Genomic DNA, 19,353 nt, shown 5'->3' on the forward strand with positions numbered 1-19,353 from the left:
CTTTAAACACGTCTCAAGGACATAGTACAAAATTAGTACATAAATAAAAATAGGGACATATTGGTCAGTAACCATGTACTAAGTTTTGAAACCCTCAATTTCTTACCTTTGCTTTATTGCTGTTTATGACTCATTAAAAAGGTGTATAGACAATGGACTATATGGACAGCTAGAATACTTAATAGCAAATTATTTTATAAATGTAATAAAATATAAAAAAAGGCATTACTATTAAGACCACACATCATCATCAAAGTTAAACAATTTATATGAAAGACTTAGACGTCTGTCTACATGTCCATTTTCCAGTCAGTTAAAGGTCATAACGATTTTCTTCTCGGCGCATATGGCGTCATATGCTCCGTAGTCAAGCAGGTTGCCTTGGTGACGGTAAACAGAGTTAACACCACGATTATATAGAAGTAGCCTTACGGTATATTTCACCAAATTTTTTAGAATCCTTGTTCTAAAATATTCATTGAAAAAAATTAGCCTTGAAAATATTCTTAATCGTTGGTGCCTTTAACATGTAGTAAATTCACTAAATGAGTCGCGTCACGACAAAACCAACATAATGGGTTTTGCGACCAGCATGAATCCAGACCAGCCTGCGCATCCACTTTGTTGGTTTTGACGTGATATTTTATAGCATGTTTGAAGTTTCGATAGTTAACTGTTAAGTGTCGCCACATTCTCCATCCAGTGTCGTCTTTATTTGAAATATTTCATTTAACCCTTTCGCTGCCAGAGGGTTATTGTTTTATTGTTCACCTATTTGCCAGAGGATTTTCTAAGAAATTACTATATTATTATTTAATATAATTATTATTATTTGTTATTAGTATTATAGTAATTATATATGTTTCCAAATCTGTTATTATAATAATAATAATAATTGTCGATGGTATAATTTTCATTATATTTATTATTATTTTATTATTATTATTATTAATTTATTATTATTACTATTATTATCATAGAAACGGCTTAAGCCGTCATATGGCAAATACGCCGAAAATATCAGGGACGGCTTAAGCCGTCCCTATGGCAGTGAAAGGGCAAATTTTGTGATTATGATTGAATAATGGTGTGAGATTCATAAGATTTTCCGTTATCTCTTAACAGAAACACAATGAAACAAAGTCTACATTTTTCATGTTGTTTTGTTGTTGTTATTGTTGTTGTTGTAGTTGTTGTTAGGGCTGGCGAGGAATTTCATATTGCTAGAATTTTAATAAATAAGTGCAGAAACAACGCATGTTTCCAAAAAGGAAAAAGGTAGAAACTATAAGATATTACTTAATGGGCTAAGTGTATATCTTTTTTGTTAGTTTTTCCTTTCAATTGTTTATATCATTTTTGGTTTTAAATAGCTTAACATTCCAAAACTACTAAATCTTAAAAATGCAATGTTTTTGATACTTTATCAAAAGGTTTAAACTGCTTTGCTAGTGTTCATTTTCACGTGTTATAAATAATGTCATAACGTTAATCATCACTTTAAAAGTACTTACATATATAAACAGATAGGTCGCCTTTAACAGTTCTGTTACAGACAAATTATTTTGTTATTCTGCTGTCGTAAAAGCGAACGGGGTCATTTAGATAACTTTAAGTAACTTTAGGAACATTACCGACACGATTTTGTCTGAATAAGTTCGTCATATTTGTATTGCGTGATCACCTTTTAAAGGTTATCTTATATACGTTTGCAAATTGTAGGGTCCCAACTAAGTGGGGGCATTTTAATGACGAGACTGGAAATATAATATTTTGAGATTGGTGTACTATGTGATGTAGGTCTAGACCAAAAGCTAGTATGCAAAATTTGAGATCTTTTTCTCACTCTGTTTGTTAAAAATATATTCCTATTATGAAGAATAACCCCAAATTTTCGAAACGCTGTTCACGCAAGAATAGCTTGAAAATGCATTTTTTTCTATTCGTTTTGGGGAATATTTTCTAATTATCTTTTGTATTTTTTACTTTTATTAGTGCCCCCATTTGATCTGTGTAAGAAATTCAAATTTCAAGTATTTAGGCTTTTATACCTTAGAGAAGATTTTTAACACTAAAATTTCGAGTCTTCTCAATATGTCGTTATTTAAGTCTTCATATTTTTATTTTCGGATCAGACTTTATTTTCTGTTATATACTAAAACACAAAGCTGGACAAAAAAGATCATTCACACTAATAGGCATCAGCAAAGTCCGATTAATTATAAAGTTTGAACAACCTTCAACAATAAATAACCTTGAAAATCTAGAACGAAAACATTTATAATGTGGCATTACTGACGTCATTGTGCACACCGCTTTTCTTATAAAAAGAGACGCGCTGAAAAACGACGCATCAAAGATTCCACTGCCGCCTTAATGATGTGAAATGGATATGTCAAGTAAGTCTTTTGTTTCATTTTATATTACATAACATTTTATTTGTTTTGTATAAAATTTAAATCTCACAATGTAAAACAAATACGACAATTATAAGTTATCTTTTATTTCATTTCTATAATGATATAAAATAAAACATTTGTATCTAAGGAATAAACAAATTATTTGCATCGAAATAATAAGAATTATACTTGTGTTCTATTTCAGACATTGTAGTTGTCTGCGTAGCAATTTGTTTGAATTTAAAATGTTCACGTAAGTATAATCTTAGTAATTTTTTTTCTATTAATGCTAATTATTACACACGTATTTGTTATTTATTTACTTTACGAAATTTAGCCTGTTCTGAAAATGTGTAACGGAAGAACAAATAACTTTCTATGACACAGTGAGTATGTTATGCCGATTGGATGATCAAATATGAAACTTTTCTATAACGTGGAACTTAAAAAAAACACTTTTGTACGAAATGTAAGATTGTGTTAATTTTGGTATCGAAATCTTAATCTTAACTATATAGTATTATTTAACTTTAAGAAAACTGAAACTATAAAAAAATCGTTGTTCTAAACGTTGATTTCGCGAATTTTGGTATTGCGAAAAATGTCGGATGTATTTTATCTTTTTATTTCAAGATTCCCTTAATTGCTTGTCTTGTCAGAACATAGATGACCCACATACCTGCAACAGAACGACACTATGTCAAAACTCTCAGGTACGAATATTACAAACAATTTAATTGCGTATTTTACTATACTTATTTACTTTTATATTTTGTGATATAAATGTATAAAAAACAACACTTTTTTAATGACAATTAGGTAAAAACTTGTCCGTGGAGCCTTCGATTTACTGCTAAAACAAATTCGGAACCAAACATTCGTTCCGATTTATATTATGTAAAGTCAAAAATTGGTTTCCCCTTCGGTGATTCGCAGCATGTCATATCACTTAATGAGATCGGGAACAAATTTCACGCCTCAACCTCTAGGAATGCAGTATAAAAGAGAGAACAATAAGTAAACTTAAATTCGGTAATTTATCTCTTACATTTGTATCTTCTACAGGAAATAACTAATTATTTTGTGAGTAATGTATGGTTTCTATTGCTTTTCAAGACTGGTTACGTGAATTAGAAAGCTATGAATAGATTATCTAACATTGAGAAAATCCGAAAAATTATTTATAGAAGTAGTTTTAGTTTTGAGTCTGAAACTGCTTTATAAAAGATATTTTAAAAATAACTAGTCGAGCAAAATGGACTGCAAAAAAATATACTGATCAGAGACGTATATTGCTGTTTAAATACAGCTTGACGTGAACTTATGTAAGAAATACAAATGCGTAGTCACCCTTCGTCATATGATTGTATTCGATTTGTCTCCCTTTATCATATCATGCCGCGAAACATGTATCGTCCAACAATATTGAACTGGCACTCTTGCGACCCTATTATAGTCGCTTGATGCCGTAAACGTAACAATCTACTTCTAAATCAATAGAAATGTATATAACCACTTTATTAACAGTCTAATTTAATAATCCCTCTTGGCGTAGTCGGTAAAGTTCTTTCACTTCAGGAATCTAGACGTAAACTCGTAGGTTGGAATCCTATTTTGACAACTTTATTTCCTTTTTTTATAAATCTCTTCATACCGCCTGTATTGTTAGTACGACTGTCACTGCCAGTAAAATCGACTAGATTTTTTAGTCGATTTATTGATTCATTGATTCATTGATTAAGACATAATATCGGTCTCAGCGGTATTTATCGGCTATTTAACACCGGTTTGGAGTTTTGATGCGTAGGCATTGACCTTGAAAGCCGTAGGCCTGAGTGGTTAAATTTCTCGCATCAAAATTACAAAACCGGTGTTAAATAGCCGATAAACACCGCTCATACCGATATGTTTCGATTCTAACAAAACAAATAAGGAAGATCACTTATGTTGTTTTTTTTTTCAAGCTGAAATAACTTCCGGTGCCGATTTTCGTATAACTATTTTTCATTCTACTGTTGCTAAGATTTAGAAATGATTAAAGAAAAGAAATAATAAGAGAAAAAGTTATTTTATCAAGTTTTCAACAATAAAATCTTAAGTCTTAGAATGGATTGTATTGTGTTTACATCAGTGCCCATTTCATCATGTATGTATGTTTGAAATGTCAGCGTTTATGAATGAGATGTATACTTAGGATGATGTCAATATGCTGCATACGGATTAGCGCCGTTTTGTGAAAATTAAATAAAAACTGATACAGATCAAATCTGTTGTTTTAGTATATGTGAGATATTATTTCGATATTGTAGTAAAACAGTATTAGAACTGAAAATATAAATTTAAAAAGTTTTTTTTAGTGTTGCTTAAAAAGGCGGTAATGTTCAGCGGTAATTACTGAATCAAAGATATTGGTGTTCGGATTTATTTTCTTAGTTAGACCATCTTCTATCATTTTAGACAGCTTTCAAAACAAAATCCAACAAAAGTTGGTTATTATTTAACAGATTTTTCAAACAAAAATGTATTTCACTAGGTATATTCCCAGATAAACTGAAACTAGCACGTGTTATACCTTTACACAAAGGGGGAGATAAGTCAAACCCCAATAATTATAGGCCAATATCTATTCTCCCAACCATTTCAAAAATACTTAAAAGGCATGTTGCAAATCAGCTAAATAATTATCTTCATTATACCAATATCATTAATTAACACCAGTCAGGTTTTTTCCGGAGACATCATTCTTGCCAAACGGCTTTGATCCGCCTTATAGATGCTTGGCTTACGAATATTGAGGATGGAAATATAATAGGTGCTGTATTTTTAGATTTTAAAAAAGCCTTTGATTTAGTTGACCATAATATACTGATTCATAATTTAAAACTTTATCATTTTTCTGAAAACAATTTTCCCAGTCATATCTCTCTAACAGAGAGCAAATTGTAAAAGTCAACAATGATAAATCTGAAAGCTTACCGGTTATATCAGGCGTGCCACAGGGCTCAATCTTAGGTCCTATACTGTTTCTTTTATATGTAAATGATATATCAGTCACTACGAATTCAGACATTGATATGTATGCAGACGATTCAACATTACACATAGCTGACCAAAGTTTGAGTAATATACAGTCTGAGTTGCAACTAGACTTACTAAAAATACAGGAATGGTGCACTCTCAATAATATGGCCATAAATCCAGAAAAGACCACGTGCATGATAATTGGATCAAAATGTAAAATATATAACATAGGCAATCTTTCTCTGCATATTGAGAATTTCGAGTATAAATAATGTTCATTGTCAAAAGCTACTTAGATTGCATATTGATAACTCTCTATCTTGGAAAACACATATTGACAAAACGTGTTCTAAGCTTGCTTATTTTTTCTAAAATATCTCTGCTGAAAAGAATTCAAATATTTCTTACACCTGAAATGAAACAATTATTTTATAACGCTTATATTGCCCCTACTTTTGATTATGGATGTATTATTTGGTCCCAATGTAACAAATCAGATCTAAAAAGAATAACAAAATTACAAAAAAGAACCGCCAGAATTATTTTAAATAAACCCTTAAAAACAAATTATCTTGATAGGTATCAAAATATGAAATGGTTATCTTTTCCATCTAGATGTAAATACTTTTCTGGAATTATGGTATATAAAGCGATGAATGAATTAACGCCAGCATATATTTCTAATCTAATTCCGTTATCTCAAAATAAAACTAACTTACTAAGATCAACACATAAAAAAATATTATGCATAAACGACCTAAAACAAATTATTTGAAACGTACTTTTTATTATTCTAGTATGGAGTTATGGAACACTATTCCTTTAAAACTAAGAAAGCTTTCAAGTCTTAAATTGTTTAAATCACATTTCAAACATCATTTATTATTATCTAGAGATGAATTATAGAAAATTTACCTATACTATAATATAATATTATGTCTGTCTTCTTTGTTGATTAAGATTTACTGAATGTTGTAATCCTTTACAATTGCTTGAATATGTCCATTGTTATGTTTTATTGAAGGCCTTGTTGAAAATAAGATTTTGCATTATATATGTTATCTTTAATGCTTTGATGAATTGTCTTAATAAGCTACATTCGTTAAATAAAGAGTTAATTATTATTATTATTATTATTATTATCATTATTATTATTATTATTATCTTTATAAAGAAGTCCCTTAAAATAAATATAAGTTTTTACTCCGCCCACTTTCATATTGATATTTCATATTAATTTTTAACAAATATGAAATATGTTTGACTGATAAAGCACCATATTTCAGGGGTTAAGATAAATAACTCGATATATTCGTTAGATAAATAGAGGATATTGAATGAGTGTAAGTTCAATACTGAATTCATTGCACGAGTTGAAAAAATATATTATGCGAGCCATGGCGATCGTAATATTGTTTTATTCAACGAGCGCAATAAATTCAGTTAAAAATTACACGAATTTAATATTCTATTTATCACATACCCAAAATAAATACCATTTAAAGTGAAATAAGAGTCATTTTTCATTGACGCGCCTATTATATGTTATTTTGGTTTTTGAGTAATATATGTGGATATATTACCTGTCAAGATTTCATATCACCCGTGCCGTTAGGCTCGGGTGATATTTTATCATGGCAGGTAATATATCCACATGTATCACTCCAAAACCAAAATAATAATTTTATTACACTTCCCCTGCCAAGTTAAGACGATTTTAAAATAAATCATTGCTACATCAAACGAAACGTCGAAATAAGATTCCCTTTGGGGTACTCCTTCATCACTACATGACGTCACATAAATACATGACGTATTTTCTTTCGAACATAACGAATGTAAACAAGAGAAAAGGTGTAGTCTGTTGAACGCCGCACTTTTTTGGAGTTAATATCAAGCTTTCACAAGGTCATATTTGTTTTCAATACTGTTGAGAATATGTATGATTACTCAATTTTGGTAAATATTTATCATTTGACAGTTAAAAAGTGCTTGTAAATCGGAATTTTAATCGCGTAAAATCAAACCGTACGCGCATCGCCACAGCGCATGTTGTTTAGAACGTGGGGTACCCAACGGGGAAATTTAGGGTGAATATTACCCGTCTGACTCGGTAATATCAATTTCTTTCGGGTGATCAATATCCAATCAAAAAGGCGGAACAAATCTGGAAGGGTAATGAAGTGTAACACTAACATTCAGCACGTCTTAACAGTATGTTTGTATAACGCTAATGACGTCGCGTCTAAATATATGCACGACCGTGCAATACCATATTTACTGAGTCGCAAAATCGGCACGGGTGTGTGATAACAGTGTTTATCCAGTGACCTTTGTGAAAGTTAATAAAGTCCCATGCCAATATTGTTGGACAATAACATATACCTAAAAATAAAGTCGATGAAAGTTTTTAATTTGGCTTATTTACATTTGTTTTTTTTATTGATTTTTTATTTCTGTAATGCACGCATTTGTTTGCGCGGAATTTCTCAACTGCTGCATTACAGCGGAATTTGTACTTGTAAGTATCCGAATTTGACAAAATTAGGTATATACTGACCGTAGAAAAATCATACGTTAACACAAGAAATTGACTTATTTACAATTAAACTTGGGCTGAATTATATTGTACATAATGAATTACTTGCCATGAAACAAGACCTGGCATGATTAAAAAAATAGAATATAACAATGCATTTGCATAAGTAGTATTTTATTTTCATAGGACGATACAAGAGGCGTAATGCCTAATTGGTTTCAATTTGCTTAGCTTTACATAGCTGTCCGGCATGTTATATACAAATGTTAAATATAGTCTGAATTTAAACGTTTTTACGTGTTTATCAAAATTCTGTTTTACTTAGGAGTCACGTGTTGAATAGTTTAACGTTAGGGCGCCATGCATCCGATTCAAGATAACTTTCATGGAAATTTTGAACATGTATTTAAGAAAAAAATGGCGTGAAGAAAGAAACTAATCTACAGATTCCAAACAACACTTAAGTATACTTTAATTGTCAAACCACAAGGTCAAAATATGCAAAAATATTCTTTACTGTGTTAGACACGCAGTAAATATTTGCTGATAAATACTATAAAGTCAGTCATAAATCTCATGTAACATGTTAATTGTTATTTGTATTTTGAAACTTAAAAAGATCTGAATACATTTTCATTAGTTCTTGAAATACTTAGACTTATTTGGAAGCATAATTATGCTCTTTTATGCGTAGCTGATAATTATGAAATTGATAAAGAATCGTCTTGAACATTAATTTTACTATGATAGCACTATACTTTCACTAATGTATCCACGAATGTGATAATTGTAGATAAAAATAATTCACTTTATTCAGCCATGTCAACAATTGCAAGTTTAAAACTTCTTTTGTTGTGTTTTAGGTATGCTACTCGGATGTAAAGGAAGGGATATATCAAATGGGATGTGCTGATAACCAGGTTAGTGGCAAGTTTCAATATTTTTCATTATCTGCCGTCAAAATGTAATTATATCTTGTACGCAACAGTTTGATAACGATAGTTTTCCCTTTTTTCGAAGTTAATTCACTGCCGTTCATCTAAAAGAAAACTGGTGGTTAACAGTGTAATTTACCCTTTCGTTGTACTTAATTGATTGTTTAAAAGTACGAATGTGTGTGTATCATGAAGCTCATAGCAGGTAAATACATAAATAAGGATGTTCTTATCTGGACAAAAGTGATCCCTCGGAAGCATTAAGACAGCAAAATTACATGAGAATTGCAGACTTGGTTTGATTGGGATAATAATCAAAAGTTGCTAGACTAATAAGTTTTTTGATTGAAAAAACTATAGCTTTAAATAAAATAGTATTTCTTGATGATTATGTACAGCGTAAAACTTTCAGCTTTTGCCCTCGTTATTCATAATTTAAATGTTTAAACATGATATTGTCTAATTCAAAAATAGACAAGTCTTTTTGTATTATCATGATGATGATTTTAAGCGTTGTGGTGGAAGTGCCAGTATAGGTATCGTCGGACGAGATATGACGTTTCGGCAAACCTCAAGTTGTCTAGAATGTTGTTCTTTTGATAGTTGTAACTTAGACTTGTGCAAACACATAAAACGTAAGTTCATTGTAACACATCTTTGAAAATATGAATAAATATATTGCTTAGTATGGTTTAGATAATGACATGCGCTAATTTCAAAGTGGTGCGAAAATTTGTATTTATTAGTGTTTTATTTCATTTTCTATGTTTGCATTTTATTGTCTATGTAATAGTACGGCTACTTTTAATTCATTTGTAAACATACTAAGCTTAATCTCATGAAAGATCATTACATTGATGTCCAATATTTGACTAGTAAGAATGTTCATCAAATTATCAATTCAAAAACAATTTTTTGTCTATTGTTTTAAAATGTCTCTTATATTCCAATTCTGTTATATCAAGAACAATTTAACTTAGATCAATATCTAAACCAACCGTCAAAGAAATCTTAAATTGCAGCTTCCGTGTGCATTGACGATACAACGGTTGACTGTGCACGAATGAGTACAATATTCCACATATGTACAGACGTCCAACATGCTAAGCTAGTTTGTCCAAAGTTTTGTGGTCTCTGTGAGGGTAATTGTTCTTTTTAAAGTAACTATAATATTAAAAAGTTATTGTGCCCCACTATAAAGGGGAGATTTCATATTTACCCTTGTCCGTCCGTCCCTCCATCCGTCTGTTCTCTTTTGTGTCGTATGTAGCTCAAAAGGTGTTTGACCAAGGGTCATGAAACTTTACAGGAATGATGCTCAGCATGTGAAAATGTGCACCTGAGGTTACGTTTTTGGATTTATCCTGTTTTGTCTGAGTAAGAGCCCATGACTTAGTAAATATTTAGAATTTAAACTTGTGTCGCATGTAGCTCAAAACGGTATTTGACCTGAAGTCTTGAATCTACACAGGAATGTTGAGCATGTGTCGGTGTGCACCTTGGTGTTTGTGAATTTATTCAGTATTTGTAGATTAATTACCCTTGACTTTGTAATTTTTTGCAATTTTCAACTGGTGTTGCACGTAGCTCAAAAGGTATTTTACCTAGGATCATGAAACCTGACTGGAATATTGCTCAGCATGTGAAGTTTTGCAACCGGGGCTTCGCTCGTGGCTCAATTTGGTTTTTAGAGTAATGGCCCATGACTTAATTGAACTTTACAATTTTCATCTTGTGTCACATGTAGCTCAAACAGTATTTGACATAGAGTCATGAAACCTTACTGGAATGTTGATCAGCATGTGTAATTGTGCAGCTGGATGCTTTCGTGTGGATTTATTCAGTATTTGTAGAGTGTTTGCCCATGACTTCATAAAAATTTGCAATTTCCATATTGTGTTGCACGTAAAGTATTTGACCTATAGTCATGAAACTTGTCAGGAATATTAATCAGCATGTGCGGTTGTGTACACGTATGTTTGTGTGTAGATTTACTTAGTATTTGCCCTTGCCTTAGTAAAATTTACTAATTTTCAATTTGTGTCGCACATAGCTAAAAAATTATCTGACCTAGAATCATGAAACTGTATAGGAATGTTGGTCAGCATGTGTAGTTGTGCACCAGTTGTTAATTAAGTATTTGTAGAGTCATTGCCCTTGAATAAGAATAAAATTGCAATTTACAACTTGAGCGTGTAGATCTTAAACAATGTTTGACCCAGCGTCATGAAACTTTACAGAAAGTTGGTGTGCACCTGGGGGCTGGATTGTGAATTTTTTCAGTTTTTGTAGAGTATTTACCCTTGACTTAGTAAAACTATTCCAAAAATGTTGTGTTATGTGAACCGTGAGTTCTTTAGTTGAAATCATCCACCTTTACAGAATTAATGATCAACATTACTGTGAAGCTGTGTACCTGAGGTCTTGCATGTGTTTTTTGTTGTGTTTTTGTTTTGTTTGTTTTTTGGGGATTTTTTGTTCAGTTTTGTTAGAGTAATTGCCCTTTACTTAGTATAAATTATAGACTTGTTAATACATAGCTCAAACGGTTTTAGACTAGTAGTCCTGAAAGTATACAAGAAAAAAATATTGGTCAGCATGTGTACTTATGCAATTGGGATTTGCTTGTAGATTTGTTTTGAAGAGTAAACAATACCAAATTCCATTCAAGTAGTACATAGCTCACATTACTATATTGGGCGAGGCTCTAGCCGTGTCTAGTAAAGGTTTTACAGCTGTGTACCAGTCTAAAAGAATCAGTATTTTTCTTAACAATGTTCAACAACGTCTGTATTTTGTACTTACATATTTTGACATTTTGGTATGATTTTGTTGCTTTAATTTAAAAAAATGATATAAAATCGATTTTTGGACTCTCAAAAATGAAAACGGGATGGAGTACGATGTGCATTTACGGAAAAAATAGTCTATATGTAGGGTTTGATAAAGATTTGAGGTTAACTTTTTAGAATCTGGCAATAAAAAGTAGGCTTTATGTAGTGCGATTTGGATTTGATATTAACATTTTGAACTATGGAAATGAGAACAACTTTAAAATCAGCAATGATGTGGTGCATACGCTGAAAGTGCATTGGTTATATTTCATAAAGTGTTAAATAAAGTGATGTATTAGTAATGGATACTAGATATATAAAATTTAACGTACATTAACATTGTCATTCACAAATTGAAATAAGTGAAACTAGTTAGCATTGACGTTCTAATAACAGCAGTCTAATGCTGTATTTTTTTATACTTTTTATGTTTATACGACCCGGTCGAATAAATTGATAAATTAATAATTGGCTTTTAAAAAATCGCAATGCAGATTTCATTCACTATAATTATAAAACATTAAATTTACTTTTAATTTTGCCATTTATTGAATATTGCAAATTAAAATGTTTAAAATTACAAACACCTTAATCGTCCAGGAAAGTGTGTAAACAAATCGTCCCTAACACTTATCCTAACTATCATATTAAGTTGATGGAAAGTGGAGTGACTGGTCCTCGTGGACAAATTGTGACGTCACCTGCGACTTAGGCATCCAGACGAAAACTAGAACTTGCACGAATCCTGCCCCAGCAAATGGTGGACTTGACTGTATTGGAAATGTAACTGAAACTAAACAATGTCAAAATGATCCTTGCCCAGGTGCGTAATACTTCCTTGTAACCTTATTGTTTGAAATCACTTTTATCAAATAGGATTGCAGTTTTTTAAGTAACATAATTACGTTGGTAAATCGGTTAACTATTAACCAATATAGTTAGAAAATAATTTCAAACACTAAATTGATAAGTTTTCACTAGTTGGCATTTATCAAAGTAAATTGGTCAAAAGGCTATGCCGTTTTTTTTTTACCAAATACTTACTTCTAAAACTTACCTTTTCGGAATAAATATGTTATATGTGTGTTATTTTTCATAAATGTAGACTTTCAAATATAGGAAACCACATGATAACGCATGTTTAATTTGCATGTTTTCCATCACATATATTTAAATTGTTGTTGCGTTTTTCTATATAAGGTTATATTTTCTATCAAATGTTATTAACAAGTTTAATAGAATAAAAATATTTTTTTTTACAGAAGTAACTATTGTTATTTAGATACTTTAATTCAGATACTTTATAGATCTTTATTTAATGTATTTCTACAGTTGTTTAATATCGGGGGAAAGTACAACAACTATATGCTGTGTCTATTATTTTCCATCAACGTATCTTTTGTTATCTACAATATCTTTAATATGTTGTTACATTTATTTTCTATGAATTCATTATCTTTGATTTATTATTAAATTATAGACTCTAATTACTTGGCCTTACATGGCAAACCCAAACAACTATCGATATCGTCCAGGAGGAAATGGAGGCCATATATTTCAAAACCTGGTAAAGAGTTGACAAAGTAAGAAGTAATTAAGAGGCCGGAATTTCTCAAATTGTTTTTCAGTGCACGGAAATTGGAGCAGCTGGGGGTCTTGGGCGTCTTGTTCAGTTTCTTGTGATGTTGGAATGCAGCACAGAGATAGGTCTTGTTCTAATCCGTTTCCCAGTTTATATGGAGACCACTGCTTCGGAGATTCACGTGAAGACAGTCTGTGTTTACCTGGTGCATGTGCAGGTAGTATATCTAATAAACAAGCACGTCATACATGTATATCACTGTTCAATACTGCTTGTTTTGTGAAGTTATGTGAAAGATAGCAAGGGAAATGAAAATAAACTGCAGTAGATAGCGTATTATTTATTCCTACGTTTGCAATTGCTTTTTATGTTTTACTTTCAACCTTTTATTTCATCTGCTCACTAGTGATGATATTCATTCAAAATTCAAAACAGAACTAAAGCATGGAAATGAATTATTACATATCGTGAATCTCCTTTTATAGATGGTGGATGGTCAAGTTGGGAAAACTGGGGTTTTTGCAGTGAAAGTTGTGGAGGTGGAATTCAAAGTCGGCTAAGAACATGTTCTAACCCGAGACCATCTTTATTAGGAAGATATTGTGATGGAAGTCCAGAGGAAACGAAAACGTGTAACCAACATATTTGTGCAGGTAACTTTTATTCTTTACTCTAGATGACAATACAATTTGTCGCATTTGGTGATTTTGTTAGAAAATGATTCATTCATCATGTCAAAAACAATATTTTATTTAACTCTTCCATTATTCAATTGTAAATACAACTAAATGATTATAATAAATTGGTGGTTATTGTTTGTTTAGGAATAACGAGTAAAGAATAATATTTTTAATTATTGGAAATGAAATTTATTTTCTTTTAAAATGCGAATACATATGTATATATGTCTTTTGGTGTTATAAGAAACAGATTTAATATGATATGACACTATCAGGACATGAATCAAATTCTACAAAAATCATGCTTAGAAACGTGAGATCTGAACTTAACTGGTTTCGAAAAGCGAACTGTTTGTGTCGCAGGTTGTCATTTACTTGTCTTAAGCACGAAAACAATCTATCTCCTACGCAGTGATCTCCCCTAATCAGTACATAGGTCTCTGCAACCACGGTCCGATATATCAGAATTTCTGATATTTTTCTATTTTTTAGCTTTTGAATTTAGTTTTCATTATTTTGTATACATTTGCTTTTTTTGATAAATTATAACGAACGTAGGTAGAAAAGTTAAACAATAAAACAGAAAGAGAAAATTGACGTAAGATTCCATGTGACGGTCAATATTTACATTTGAATTTCGACGTTACGTCATGTGACGTTCATCATCATCTGACGTCTGCGAAGGCAGTGATTACAATCTGTAAAGGGAGCTAATCACTGTGAGGAGTTTGGAAAACAATAATAAAATGTTATCGGTTAGAGAATTAAGTGGATTAGTCTATAATGGAAAGTCTGTTATACAATAAATCATTGCGTTGAAAGTATTAAATATCAAACATATCTACAAACCACGAAGTAATTATGTATGTATGGAAGTTGTTGGCATGTGTGAGATGCGTATTCCGATAATAGCATATATTTATGTAGAAGATAATAAAATGTTCTAGTAAACAAATAATATTCCTTTTAAAAATGTTCATTTCTTAATCACTAAAAACATTATCAACTTTTTTACCAAGCAGTTTTTTATAAGAATATCCAAACGGTAAATTTCTATTGTTTAAATCAATATTTCAACTTTTTTTTTTAAAAGATATGTTTATTGTAAACCTAACGATTATAAGTTAAGATAAACAAACAAGAATCGGTCATACGTGTAATCAATGAGATATTAACACAAGTAAATTTGTTAAGAACATCATAAATTTCGACGGACAAAAATAACAAATACATTAAACAATAGAAAAGTTCAATTTCAGGAAACGATGCGGTGGCTGTACTGTGCTCTGGTTAATTCAATGTTTTATACTGTCGTGATACGGAGTAAAAACTACTAACACCATCATTCCATATTTTGTGCCATCTCTTTTACTTTAAAACTACTTAAAAAATTTCTAAATCACTTGTAAAAAAGATGAGATGGCGTGCAGAGCATGACAACTAGATCACTACTCCCAAGGTCAAAGTTACATTTTTATGTCAAACAATCGATACTTCATGTCCTCTATAACATATTGACTATTGTGAAGGTGCTTTGATTACTTGACACGAATGCTAACCCCATGTCAATATTTTTAGTGATCTAGTTGTCATAGTTTTAAAGTAGTTTTAAAGTAAAAGAGAGGGCACAAAATATGGAATGCTGGTGTTGGTAGTTTTTACTCCGTCTCACGACAGTATAAAACATTGAATTTACCAGAGCACAGTACAGCCACCGCATCGTTTCCTGAAATTGAACTTTTCTATTGTTTAATGTATTTGTTATTTTTGTCCGTCGAAATTTATAATGTTCTTAACAAATTTACTTGTGTTAATATCTAATTGATTACATGTATGACCGATTCTTGTTTGTTTACCTTAACTTATAATCGTTAGGTTTACAATAAACATATCTTTCAAAAAAAGTTGAAATATTGATTGAAACAATAGAAATTTACCGTTTGGATATTCTTATAAAAAACTGCTTGGTAAAAATGTTGATAATGTTTTTAGTGTTTAAGAAATGAACATTTTTAAAGGGAATATTATTTGTTTACTAGAACATTTTATTATCTTCTACATAAATATATGCTATTATCGGAATACGTATCTCACACATGCCAACAACTTCCATACATACATAATTACTTCGTGGTTTGTAGATATGTTTGATATTTAATACTTTCAACGCAATGATTTATTGTATAACAGACTTTCCATTATAGACTAATCCACTTAATTCTCTAACCGATAACATTTTATTATTGCTTTCCAAACTCCTCACAGTGATTAGATCCCTTTACAGATTGTAATCACTGCCTTCGCAGACGTCAGATGATGATGAACGTCACATGACGTAACGTCTAAATTCAAATGTAAATATCGACCGTCATGAATGTTATTTGTTACTGGCGATTCCATAAGCTAAATTGGATACATATTTTTACGTTAGCCAATGAAATAATACCTGCAATATCTCGCCTACGGGATAGTTGACGACAATTTGACAGTCGAAAATAACAATTATAGAAATATCAGCTTTATTCTGCCTTGCTTCCGATTATTTAGAGGAAAGTTACGGGACGTGAATAACGAATGCTCATCCGGCGACTCCTTACTTTAATGGGACTCCACTGACGACTTTGACAGGGCGGGACTGAAAATAACTGTTCGAGATAAACGTTTTATTTGATGTTGATCTAGATCATGACATTTCAGATCATTTTGGCACTCTTTTCCCAGAATAATTATTCTAGTTGGGAAAAATGATAAAACATTAAAAAGTGTCACTCAAACTTGGCAATAAACTCAATAGCATATATATATGATTTTCAATTCGTTTCTGAATATATTTCCGAAATATTTTAGTATATTTTTCTATTTTAAAATATCCCAACTTACCTATGTAAGAATTTCAAATTTTATCTTCTACACTTTCGAAACTTGAATAAAATAACGAATAAAAGAAAGAACATATAAATAGTTTGCAGGTGCAAATACCCTTTAAGAAGGTAGAAAATCCCAAACCTGTATCCCTCGTTAAAATTATTTATAAATTATAGAGTGGTAAAGTGTAAACATCGAAATCCAACCTGATTCTTAACGTTTTACGGAGGCGTGAAATCTGCGTGTGTATGTTATAAATTCTGTTAATCACAGAAATGTATTAAGGATGTAAATCTCTTCGATTTCATCTTGTAACTCATAGTATTTGATATGTGTCTTTCAGATTTACACGTGGCATTTACGGCATATAACTTAGATACAAGCTCGCCAGATCACACTACCCTTAAATTCAAATCCGTATACATCAACGATGGTCGTGCTTATGACGTCTCCACGGGGAAATTTACGTGTACAATCCCCGGACTTTACCATTTTTCTATTATATTAACAAAGCAGTTAATTATATTGCCTTATATTGACGCATTTGTAAGGATCAATGGTGGGAATAAATTGAGAATGCACTGGGACCCATCTGATTCTAACGACGAATATCAATATGAATCGACCCCGGTAACACAATCTGGAACATTCCGTTTGAACAAAAGTGATATTGTAGAAGTTCACGGCGTTTCTACCGATTACTTTGGTACAGACTATTCTATTTTCACGGGATTCTTAATACAACCCGACTAGTCTTGCAATGTCGGTAGTGATAAAATTGGGCAGCACGAGTAGGCCAGACTATAGTGAGATAGTATAGAACACATGCTTGCTTCTAAACTTGATTTTATGTTTGTGTTATTACTGTAAATAAACTAGAAAAAGAAAATCAGTTTGTTGTTTTAGAAATGGTATTGCACGATCTGTGCGGTATCGATCGGTTGTATAACAACAATTTAGAGTTATTGAACATAAAGACCGAAATTGATGATATTAGAATACCAAATTTTGGGTTCCCTTTTCGCTTTGATCGAATACATAGGACAGGTGGTGGAGTCGCAATTTATCTTGAACATGGACTTTCTGGGGAGTCCGTCCAGACTTATCATTACCTGACATCGAGGCTATCTGGATCCCAAAACAAACCAAAAACTTTTAATCAGTGGCTTTTTACAACTCCCCGATGCCAACAACCACTATTGGTCGCTACTAGAAGAGAGCATTGACAGAGCATATAACACAAACATTGAAAACATTATCATCACTGGCGATTTTAATTGCAACTTACTCGACCCAAACAACCAGAAAATGCAAAACGTGATTAATTCCTATAACATGCATCAAACTATATCAGATACTACACACTTTACAGAAACATTTTGTTCCATCATTGATCTTTTCTAATCAAAAATATAACCCATATCCTTACAAGCTTTGTTGCTGACCCCTTTATTCCTGATCCAGTTAGATATCATTGTACTATAGAAGTCGTCCTAAAACACAAAAAAAACAAAAAAACAAATACATTCGTCTTTTCAAAGACATATCTGGCACTATGACAAAGGTGACTTTGATCGTTTGAGAACTATTTTAAGAAACGAAACTAACTGGGAACACATACTATCTTGTAATGACCTCGATCGTCTTTCCGAACAAGTTACAGGTACAATCTGTAATGCCGCAAGCGAAACAATACCAAACAATGGTGTATCTATCCGTCCGTGTGATGTTCCATGGTTCAAAAACTGTTTCGTTCTCGAGCACGTCTCCACAAAATTGCAAAATCAAGACATAAAGATTATCACATGTCAAAATTTAGAAAAGAACGTAATGAAGTAACGAAAGAGATAAAAAAAAGCAAAGGAAGACCGCCACAAAAAAAAGATAAACAAAATCAATAATAACACAATAGGTAAAAAACTGGTTTACAGCAGGTGATGTGTGGCAGCTGTAATAAGTTGCCCAGTACTTCACTTCAGTGTTGTTATATTTTTCTGGTCCTTTGGGATCATTGATGCCAGCACTATTAAGTGTTGAAAATTGAGTACCGCTCAAGCCGGTGCTAGGGGGCGTGTGGGATGTTTCATGTATTCATTCATTATCTCTCATGTACAAACTCAATCAAACCGAGTCTGCATTTCTCTTGTAATTTTGTTTTGATTAATGCTTCCGAGGGATCACTTTGTTTCCGAATTTTAATATATCATAAACAAACCTCAAACTCTCTAAAAAAGATAAATACAGAATCCCTAAAGAAAGCCCAACACGGCAAAATTGAAAATGTTGCAGGCTCGGTTTGATTGAGCCTGTTCATGGACGGTACTGGAAAGTGCAAGTTACCGTCCACGCCCCTAGCACCGGCTTAAGCAGAATTCAACATTTAAACGTGAAATAGTAAAATTTTGAATTTAGAAACATCCGCAGATGTGTTCATACGGCGGTTATCATGGAACCGATAACCTTATACCAACACACGATCCGCCCAAGCGAACACAGAC

The 19,353-nt window shown here is 31.8% G+C and overlaps 1 protein-coding gene across 1 annotated transcript; it reads left to right on the forward strand.

The window, feature by feature from the left end:
* The first annotated feature begins 2,292 nt into the window (after nucleotides 1-2,292).
* LOC132718831 (A disintegrin and metalloproteinase with thrombospondin motifs adt-2-like) lies at nucleotides 2,293-17,744 on the forward strand. Its single transcript, XM_060702569.1, has 10 exons — nucleotides 2,293-2,399; nucleotides 2,605-2,652; nucleotides 3,033-3,112; nucleotides 8,823-8,879; nucleotides 9,406-9,529; nucleotides 9,917-10,036; nucleotides 12,381-12,551; nucleotides 13,357-13,527; nucleotides 13,796-13,963; nucleotides 17,199-17,744. The coding sequence occupies exons 1-10, from the start codon at nucleotides 2,387-2,389 to the stop codon at nucleotides 17,606-17,608; spliced, it is 1,362 nt and encodes a 453-aa protein (XP_060558552.1). The 5' UTR covers nucleotides 2,293-2,386; the 3' UTR covers nucleotides 17,609-17,744.
* Nucleotides 17,745-19,353: the final 1,609 nt, after the last annotated feature.

The sequence above is a fragment of the Ruditapes philippinarum genome, unplaced genomic scaffold (assembly GCF_026571515.1).
Source record: "Ruditapes philippinarum isolate M1 unplaced genomic scaffold, ASM2657151v2 ctg2325_1_1_1_1, whole genome shotgun sequence".
Taxonomy (NCBI): Eukaryota; Metazoa; Mollusca; class Bivalvia; order Venerida; family Veneridae; genus Ruditapes; species Ruditapes philippinarum.

Excerpts from the sequence above, each read along its gene's own strand:
- LOC132718831 (XM_060702569.1), top strand. Across the intron at positions 12,552-13,356 it reads TCAAAATGATCCTTGCCCAG|TGCACGGAAATTGGAGCAGC; the intron begins GTGCGTAATACT and ends ATTGTTTTTCAG. Across the intron at positions 13,964-17,198 it reads TAACCAACATATTTGTGCAG|ATTTACACGTGGCATTTACG; the intron begins GTAACTTTTATT and ends TGTGTCTTTCAG.